This window comes from Panthera leo, chromosome B3, assembly GCF_018350215.1.
Source record: "Panthera leo isolate Ple1 chromosome B3, P.leo_Ple1_pat1.1, whole genome shotgun sequence".
In the NCBI taxonomy this organism is placed as follows: domain Eukaryota; kingdom Metazoa; phylum Chordata; class Mammalia; order Carnivora; family Felidae; genus Panthera; species Panthera leo.
Genome location: NC_056684.1, coordinates 146,752,949 through 146,763,417, shown reverse-complemented (window position 1 = coordinate 146,763,417; position 10,469 = coordinate 146,752,949). Strand labels below are relative to the sequence as shown.

At 40.9% G+C, this 10,469-nt stretch overlaps 1 gene segment (V, D, J or C); it reads left to right on the top strand.

Annotated features, from left to right (window-relative positions):
* The first annotated feature begins 1,755 nt into the window (after nucleotides 1-1,755).
* Nucleotides 1,756-2,283, top strand: LOC122223226. The segment is given in 2 exon segments: nucleotides 1,756-1,816; nucleotides 1,916-2,283. Coding segments are annotated over 2 exon segments (399 nt in total).
* The last annotated feature ends 8,186 nt before the right edge of the window (nucleotides 2,284-10,469 follow it).

Sequence of the window (10,469 nt, the reverse complement as noted above, 5' to 3'; positions counted from 1 at the left end):
AACAAGAACAGACACTCAGATCAATGGAACAGAATACGAAATCCAGAAATGGACCCACAAATGTATGGCCAACTAATCTTTCGCAAAGCAGGAAAGACTATCCAATGGAATAAAGACAGTGTCTTCAGCAGGTGGTGCTGGGAAAACTGGACAGCGACAGGCAGAAGAATGAACCAGGAACACTTTCTTACACCATACACAAAAATAAAATTCAAAATGGATGAAAGACCTCAATGTAAGTCAGGAAGCCATCAAAATCCTCGAGCAGAAAGCAGGCAAAAACATCTTTGATCTTGGCCACACCAACTTCCTACTCAACACGTCCCCAGAGGCAAGGGAAACAAAAGCAAAAATGAACTACTGGGACCTCATCAAAATCAAAAGTTTCTGCACAGTGAAAGCAACAATCAGCAAAACTAAAATTCAACTGACAGAATGGGAGAAGATACTTGCAAATGACATCTCAGATAAAGAGTTAGTATCCAAAATCTATAAAGAATTTATCAAACTCAACACCCAAAACACAATCCAGTGAAGAAACGGGAAAAAGACATGAATAGACACTTCTCCAAAGAAGACATCCAGATGGCCAACCGACACATGAAAAAATGCTCCACATTACTCATCATCATGGAAATGCCAATCAAAACCCTAATGAGATACCACCTGACACCTGTCAGAATGGCTACCTTAACAACTCAGTCAACAACAGACGTTGGTGAGGATGCAGAGAGAGGATCTCTTTTGCATTTTTGGGGGCAATGCAAGTTGGTGCAGCCACTCTGGAAAACTGTATGGAGATTCCTCACAAAACTAAAAATAGAACTCCCCTATGAACCAGCAATTGCACTACTAGGCATTTATCCACGGGACACAGGTGTTCTGTTTCAAAGGGACACATGCACCCCCATGTTTATAGCAGCACTATCAACAATAGCCAAAGTATGGAAAGAGCCAAATGTCCATCGATGGATGAATGGATAAAGAAGAAGGGGTAAATATATACAGTGGAGTAATACTTGGCAATCAAAAAGAGTGAAATCTTGCCATTTGCAACTATGTGGATGGAACTAGAGGGTATTATGCGAAGTGAAATGAGTCAGTCAGAGAAAGACAAAACTCATATGACTTCACTCATATGAGGACTTTAAGAGACAAAGCAGATGAACATAAGGGAAGGGAAACCAAAATAACATGAAAACATGGAGGGGACAGAGCATAAGAGACTCATAAATATGGAGAACAAACAGAGGGCTACTGGAGGGGTTGTGGGAGGGGGGATGGGCTAAACTGGTAAGGGGCACTAAGGAATCTACTCCTGAAATCATTGTTGCACTATATAATAAATAATTTCGATGTTAATTTTTAAAACTAAAAATAAATACTAATTAATAATAAAAAAATTAAAATATTTTAAGAGAAAATAATGCGTGATCATGCTGTTGAGGTAAATATTTCTTAAAGATTATGCCGAAGCCTCCATTAATAAAGATAAAGATCCAAAACTGAAAAAAAAAAGAATTCTTCATATTGTCACACCGCCATCCACACAAACTAATGTAGAAGTACGTCCCTAACCATGTCATTCACTTTTACACAATCAAACCTAAGTCTGGAGCTTGATATATATGTCAGAGCACATGCAAATGGGGTCCTCTCTGTGCTGATAAAACCAACCCAGCCCGACCGTGCAGCTGGGAGACGAGCCCCAGCCCCAGGAGTCCCAGGTGTTCCCATTCTGTGATCAGCACAGAACACAGACACCTCACCATGGAGTTTGTGCTGGGCTGGGTTTTCCTGGTTGCTCTTTTAAAAGGTAATTCATGGTGAACGAGGGACACTGAGTCTGTGAATGGATATGAGTGAAACAGTGGATGTGTGACAGTTTCCTGAGCAACATGTCTTGTGTCTGCAGGTGTCCAGTGTGACGTGCAGTTGGTGGAGTCTGGGGGAGACCTGGTGAAGCCTGGGGGGTCCCTGAGACTCACCTGTGTGGCCTCTGGATTCACCTTCAGTAGCTACTACATGCACTGGGTCCGCCAGGCTCCAGGGAAGGGGCTGCAGTGGGTCGCATATATTTATACTGATGGAAGTAGCACATACTACGCAGACTCCGTGAAGGGCCGATTCACCATCTCCAGAGACAACGCCAAGAACACGCTGTATCTGCAGATGAACAACCTCAAGACCGAGGACACGGCCACATATTACTGTGCCAGAGACACAGTGAGGGGACATCACTGGGAGCCCAGACACAAACCTCCCTGAAGGAGGGGATCAGCACCACCAGGGGGCGCACACTATGCACAATTCTCCTTTGTGTTCCCAGGCGCAGGTGCAGATAGAGGTTACAGGCAGTTTTCCTGTCAGGGTCTGGGGCTTCCTCTCCACACAGCAGTTTCACCAGGGAGCCTCCCTGGTTATATGATTCTGTGTTTACCTATTAACTCTCGGAATTAGCTACTGGGTTGTCATAGGGAAACTAGATGAACATGCACAAAGACACAGTTGTTTGCACTTGCTTACTCCGGTCCCTCAACATGAGTGAATTACAGATTTCCTGAGGCACAACAGCTGCACCTTTACAGGATTCCCAGATGCGCTCCCTGTGCAGCCAGGACCACAGGATCCCACAGCTCCTCATTATCCTCACCCAGCCCTTGTCCCAGTCAAACAACGTGACACTTTCTTCATAGCCCTTTGCTACTCAGGACTTTAAATGAGCTACAGCTTTATTCAATTACTCTAAAGGAGAGACAAACAATCTCCATGTATTAGTCAAGATTCCACCGAGGAACACAACCCAAAGGTCATTGGTTTCCATAACTAAATATGTTGAGAAGACCCATGATCTACTGTCACAAGCTGAAGACCCAGGAAAACCAGTGATGTAATTCTTGTCTGATTCTGACTAGTGTCTAGTCTCAGAACGTGGAGAGCTGATGATGTAACTCTCAGAAAAAGGGCCAGAGGAGACCAATATTCCAGTTCAAACAAGCACATGGGAAGTAAAAATGAGGGAATTCGTCCTCCATCTGCATCAGATTCTATTGACAAACTTAATGGAATGGGTGGTGCCCAGGCAGAAAGAAACCATGGATGGAAATGCCAATCTCTTCTGGAACACATCACAGACATCCACAGAAACAGTGGTGAATCTGGGCACCCATGACACAGTCAAGATAACCTATAAAGTTAATCATGACAAGTCAACCTCCTGTAAACATGGAGCTCGAAGACTGAAGATTTAAAAGTCAATCCCATCATTGGGGTGGAGTCTGGTGGGCACAGCAGTGCTCCTGTGGAGGAGGGCAGAGGCCCATAAGGGGAACTGTGGTCTGAGTATTCCCTGGGTCGCATGGGGAGAGGCAATTCCCTTTGTGGAGTGCATTTGGGAGACGGGGCATTGCCTCTCATAGGACAGGAGAGCTGACAGGCACCATTAAAATTCCCTGATCATTAGCACAGGAGCCTCTTCTGAGAGCAGCTAGCTGGACGCTGCCTTCTGGTTGTTCTTCACCATGTACTCCAAGCCCCTAGTGTTCATGCAACTGCCCATCTGGGGTAAACCAGCTCCAGGCACAGCACACCAAGACCCTCTCCCAGAGGATCAGTGGGTTCCCTGTCATATTGAGTTCACACAATTTGGAGTTTTCAAACCCAGCTAGAGCTCCTGAGATAAAACATAAGAGCCCTGTGCCACCAGATGGGTCAATGGCTTGGACGCAGACAGGGTGAAAGCAATTCTGACAGAAGCCTGGGACCCACAAGTGTTCTCTCTGTGTGAGGGCTTCCTGAACAGGGGAGGCTGGGAACTCCAACTCCAGGGACTAGAGAGGGAGCTGATGCCAATATTTCCTCCCACCAATCAGCATGGACAGATTTCACTCAGCAGCACAGCATCCCCAGTGCAAGCTGAGCCACTAACACCAAGCTCCACCTACTCCAGCCCCCATCAAGTGCTTGCTTACTAGGAAAGAGTGCCTGGCAACCAGACCACCACTGCACCCCTTCCTCCAAAGACCACCGTAAGCCCCCACACGCACCGAGTCAGCTGATCATACAGTGACGCATATCCTCACCTCTAGGGGAGATAGGAATTAGTTTCTTTTAACAAGCAGACCAAACTCACCTAGTTAAAACTCACAACACTGGGGACAAGGTCCAACACTCCCCACTGGAGGCAAGGAGAAACTCTGCAGAGGACTGTCCTGAGGGACAGAGCAGCCAAAACACGACAGCACAGTGCCACGGAACATAAAACAAATGCTTCGTGAAGTGTCAGGCCGTGGACAGTATGTGAACACTGCTCAATAAAGATACTACCCTAGAAGCAGAAAAGATAACAGGATTTTCTAAAACATTTAAGAAGGCAGAGACATAGACAACAACATGATGGAGGAACTCATCCGAAAAGAAAAAATGATAAAAGGTCATTGTGAGGGATATAATTAAAACACATAAACTAATGTGCCTCAAACAGAATTTCTGAAAACTCTCATAATGAAACAGGATTTTCAAAAAGTATCATAAGGATGCTAGCTGTGCTTGAGGAAAATATATGAGACATGAGGGATACCCTTACTGCAAACAGAAGAGACCTAAAAACTAGTCAGGATGAAATTTTAAATGTTGTAACCGAGATGTGAAACTGATTGGATATAATGACCTCAAGGCTGAAAGAAGCAGATGAATGAGGAAGGGACATAGAAGATAAAAGTATGGGGGAAATGAAGCTGGAAAGAAGAGGAAAATTAAAATATTGCATCACAAACATACACTTAGGGAAATCAGCAACTCCATAAACTGTAATAACATTCTTTTGAAAGGAGTCCCAAAAGAATAAGAGGGAGAAAAAGGGGATACATTTTAGCTGAGTGAATTATAGTGAAAATTTCCACAAGCTGGGGAAGGAAACAGACATCCACATCTAGGAGGCAAAGAGAACACCCATTAAAATAAAAAATAAAATAAAAAGCAGGCCAACACTGAGACATATCATAGGAAAATGGCAAAATATCCAGATAAAGAAAAACCATAAAAGCATCAACACAAAAGAAGTTGCCAACTAACAAGGGAAGATTAAAAAAAAAAAAAAAAAACTATGGCAGATGTCTCTACAGAAACCTTCATGCAAGTAGGGAGTGGCATCATATCCTCAACATGCGCAATTGAAAATTATGCAGCTAAGAATACTTTCTCCAGTAAGGCAATCATTCAGATACAAGGAGTGACAAACAAAACCCAAGGAGTTCATGGCCTCTAAATCAGCCCTGTGAGAAATTAAAGGGGACCCTTTGAGTGGGAAAGGAAGACTAAAAGTAACAAAGACTAGAAATAAGCAGAGAAAATCTCCAGAAACAATGACTTTGGAGGTAACACTATGGCACTAAGTTTATATCTATCAATAATTACCGTGAATGTACATGGGCAAAATGCTCCAATCAAAAGACATAGGATACCAGAATGGATAAAAACAAATACAAGATCCTTCTACACACTGCACACGATTGACTCATTTTCAACCTAAAACACCTGTAGATTGAAAGTGAGGGGAGGGTAAACAATTTATCATACTAATGGACGTCAAAAGAAAGTTGTAGTACCACACTCATATCACACTACCCAGTTTTCAAACCAAAGTTTGTTACAAGAGATCAGGAAGGCAGTATATCATCATAAAGGGGTCTATCCAACAAGAAGATCTGAAGCTTTAAATATTTATACCCCAAAAATGTAAGCACTGAAATATATAACTCAATTAATAAGAAACATAAAGAAACTCATTGATAATAGACAATAGTAATAATAGAGAACGTTAACACTCCACTTACAACAATGGAAAGACAATCTAAGCTGAAAATCAATAAGGAAACAATGGCTTTGAAAGACACATGGACTGAATGGACTTAACAGACATATTCAGAACATTCCATCCTAAAGCACCAGAATACACATTCTTTTTGAGTGCGCATGGAACATTCTCCAGAACAGATCACATACTATGTCACAAATCAGCCCTCTACAAGTACAAAAAGACTGAGATCATTCCATGCGTATTTTCAAACCACAACACTATGAAACTTGAAGTCGACCACAAGAAAAATTTGGGCAACACCACCAAAACATTAGGTTAAAGAACATTGTAGTAAAAGCTGAATGAGATTTTCAGGAAATTACAAAAGCAATAAAAAATACATGGAAGCAAATGAAAATGAAAACATGCCAGTTCCAAACCATCTGGATGCAGCAAAGTTGATGGAAGAGTGAAATATATAGCAGTACAGGCCAAACTCAAGAAAGAAGAAAGGTCTCAAACACACAACCACTTTACAACTAAAGAAACTAGGAAAAGAACAACAAATGAACCCTAAAGCCAGCAGGAACAGGTAAACAAAAAAGATTAGAGAAGAAATAAATGATATAGAAACAAAGAAAAACAGTAGAACAGATGAATGAAACTATAAGCTTGTTTCTGTAAGAATAAATAAAAATGAAAACCCATGGGCAGACTTGGCAAAAACAAAAGAGAAAGGACGAAAGTAAATATAATCAGAATTTGAGAGGAGACATCGCGACTGACACCACAGAAATACATCTATGAGACAATAGTTTGGAGATTTATATGCCCACAAATTGGGCAATCTGGAGGAAATGGATAAATTCCCAGAATAATGAAGACTACCTAAACTGAAAAAGGAAGAAATAGAAAACGTGAACAGACTGATAATGAGCAAAGAATTTGAATCATTAATCAAAAATCTACTGACACACAAAAATCCAGGGCCAGATAGGTTCACAGGTGAATTCTACCAGATATTTAACAAGAGTGTGAAATATTCTATTTAAGTAGACTAGAATATTCCTGTCTTCACAAACTGTTCCAAATAATAGAAATGGAAAGAAAACTTCCAAATTCATTCTACAAGATGAGTATGATCACAGTTTTAAACCAGATTAAACCCCACTAAAAAGGAGACTTACAGGCCACTAGCCCTAATGAGCAAGAATGCAACAATTGTGAAGAAGATACTTGCAGGGGCGCCTGGGTGGCTCAGTTGGTTAAGTGTCCGACTTTGGCTCAGGTCGTAATCTCACGTTCCGTGAGTTCGAGTCCCGCGTGGGCTCTGTGCTGAGAGCTCAGAGCCTGGAGCCTGTTTCAGATTCTGTGTCTCCCTCTCTCTGACCCTCCCCCATTCATGCTCTGTCTCTCTCTGTCTCAAAAATAAATAAACGTTAACAAAAAAAAGAAAGAGAATACTTGCAAATTGAATCCACCAATACATTAAAAGGATCCTTTAATGTGACCAGGTGGGATTTATTCCTTGGCTGTAAGGGTGGTTCAATAGTCACAAATAAATCAATGTAATACATACCATCAATCAGAGAAAGGATACGAATGATATGACCCTCTCAATAGATGAAAAAAAAAATTTGACATAGTACAGCATCCATTCTTGATAAAACCCTCAACAAGGGGTAGAGGAAACACACCTCAACATCATAAAGTCCATACATGAAAACCCCACAGCTAATATCCTCAATGGGGAAAAAAACTTTTTCCTCTACGATCAGGAACACAAGAGGGACGTCCACTCCCATCATTCTACTTAACACAGCAGTGAAAGTCTTATCCTCAAAAACAGACAACAAAAATAAATAAATAAATAAATAAATAAATAAATAAATAAATAAATAAAGGCATTCAAGTTAGAAAAGAAGAAGTCAAACATTCCCTCTTCACAGATAACATGACACTGTATATAAAAAACTCAAGACTCCACCAAAATATTGCAAGAACTGATACACAAATTCAGCAAAGTCACAAGATACAGTATCAACATACTGAAATCGGCTGCATTTCTACACAGCAATAATGAATAAACAGAAAGAAAAATAAAAAAACTATCCATGCCGTTTACAACTGCACCAAATATAATAGGATACCTAAAGAGTTAAAATATCCATAATCTGAAGACTCTAAAAACGGTGAAAGAAACTGAGGATGACACAAAGAAATGGAAACACCTTCATGTTCATGGATTTAAGGAGCAAGTAGTGTTGAAATGTCTCTGCTACACAAAGAAACGGTGGCTTCATGATTATGGATTTCATGCTATATTACAAAGCTGTACTTATCAAGACAGTAAGCTACAAGCACAAAAGAGACACATAGATCAAGAGAACAGAAGAGTAAACCCAGATATGGACTCACAAATGTATGGCCACCTCATCTTGGATGAAGTAGGAAAGACTATGTAATGGGAAAAAAGACAGCCTTGTCAACAGAGGGTGTTGGGAAAACTGGACCAGAAGATGCAGAAGAATGAAACTGAACCACTTTCTTACTCCATACACAAAAATAAATCCAAATGTGTGAAAGACCTAAATGTGAGACAGGAGACCATCAAATCCTAGAGGAGAACAGGCAGCAACCTCCTGGACTTCAGACATAGCAACTTCTTACTAGACATGTCTTGAGAGGCAAGGGAAACAACAGCAAACTTGAACTACTGGGACCTCATCAAAACAAAAACCTTCTGCACAGCTAAAGAAACAATCAACTAATCTAAAAGGCATTCTACAGAAATTAAAAAGGTATTTGCAAGCCACATATCTGATAAAGGCCTACTATCCCAAATCTATAAAAAAAACTTCTCAAACTCAACACCCAAAATACAAAGAATCCAGTGAAGAAATGGTCAGAAGACATGAGGAGATACTTTTCCAAACAAAGCATTCAGATGGCTAACCGACACACGAACATTCGCTCAACATCACTCATCATCAGGGAATTACAAATCAAAACTACAATGAGAGATGACTGCACACCTGTCAGAATGGCTACAATTAACAACTCAGGAAACAACAGATATTGATGAGGGTGAGGAGAGAAGGGAACCCTTTTATACACTTGGTGGGAATGCAAAGTGCCCAGACCATTCCAGAAAACAGTTTAAAAACTAAAAATTAAACAACCTTACAATCCAGCAATTGCTCTACTAGGAATTCATCCAAAGCATACAAAACTTCTGATTTGAGGAAGTACATGCACCCCAATGTTTACAGCAGCATTAACTATGACAGCCAAACTGAGGAAAGGGACCAAAAGTCCACCAAGTGATTAATCTGCTATATGTATAGAATGGTATATTACTCAGTCATAAAAAAGAATGAAATCTTGCCATTTGCAAAGATGTTGATGCAGCTACAGGGCATCATGCTAAGCAAAGTAAGTCAGTCAAAGATGACAAACAACATATGATTTCCTCCTATGGGGAATTTAGATCTAGGGGAAGGGGAAAAAGAGCAAGAAATCATAAAAAAAAAACCCTCTAAGGTTAGAGACCAAACTGAGGGTTGCTGGAGGGCAGGTGTGTGGGGGATGGGTTAATGGGTGTTGGGGATTAAGGAGGCCCCGTGTTGTGATGAGTACTGGGTGTTAATGTAAGTGATGAACCATAAATTCTACTACTGAAATTAATATTACACAATATGTTACCTAACAAATATTTAAACACAAACTTAAAAAATTTAAAAAGTGGAAAAAAGGAAGGGAGAATTGTTGTCACAAATTGTCATGAACATGGAATCTAAGGTAGTGAGTCTAACGTCTTGCATTTACTCATTATATCCCTAACTGATGGTGGACATAAATTAACATACTCATGAATTTTCACAGCAGTGCCAGGTGAGCTGGAATTCAAACCACAGCTGCCCTTCCCAACTCCACTGTGCCCACACATCATGGGCAGCTTGTCCAGACACCTGCACAAGAACCCAGGTTGGGCCTCAGCAGGGACCCACATCTGCAGAACTGGAAAGTGTGGACAGTTGACGCTTCCTGAGAAGCTCTGGGTTTCCTTCCCCGACTTGCTTTCTCAGCTCCCTTGTCTTCCTTTCCTATCTCTTGAAGAGAACCATGTCTCCTGTTAGTGGTTCATGAAAGTGAGGGGCTATATGTTCTATAAACATTCAATATGACAGGTAACATACAAGGGGACAAAAAAAAAAAAACATATGATGCAGCCTCTCTCGCGGCTCCTATCACCCAATGTGGTAGAGTACAAATAAACCTAAGTATTCATTTGGTCAAAAATTGCACAGCACGTTGGGAAAGTATTAAGAGATGAGAAGCCTGGAAGAATTCCACAAATGCAGATATGAGCTCCCCTTGGAAGGAAGAAGAAAAATTACAGTCCCAAACACGCAAGAGTAAAATGATTTTAGGAAATGATACAAGAGCTTCAATGCATTCTATTCATGAAGTGTCTAAAATTGGCAATGCAAAAAATGGATTTTGAGGGTTTCACATAGAATTGCGAAGGAAAAATTGTGTCAAGAACTCAGTTGTGTGCACAGAGCTCAGCGGCTCCTGAGACATATAGAAAGCCCACCACCTGAAAAGGTAAACGTGATTTTTGACCCCAGGAGCATATCTATCTAATCTGATGAGCAGTCTGGCCAAA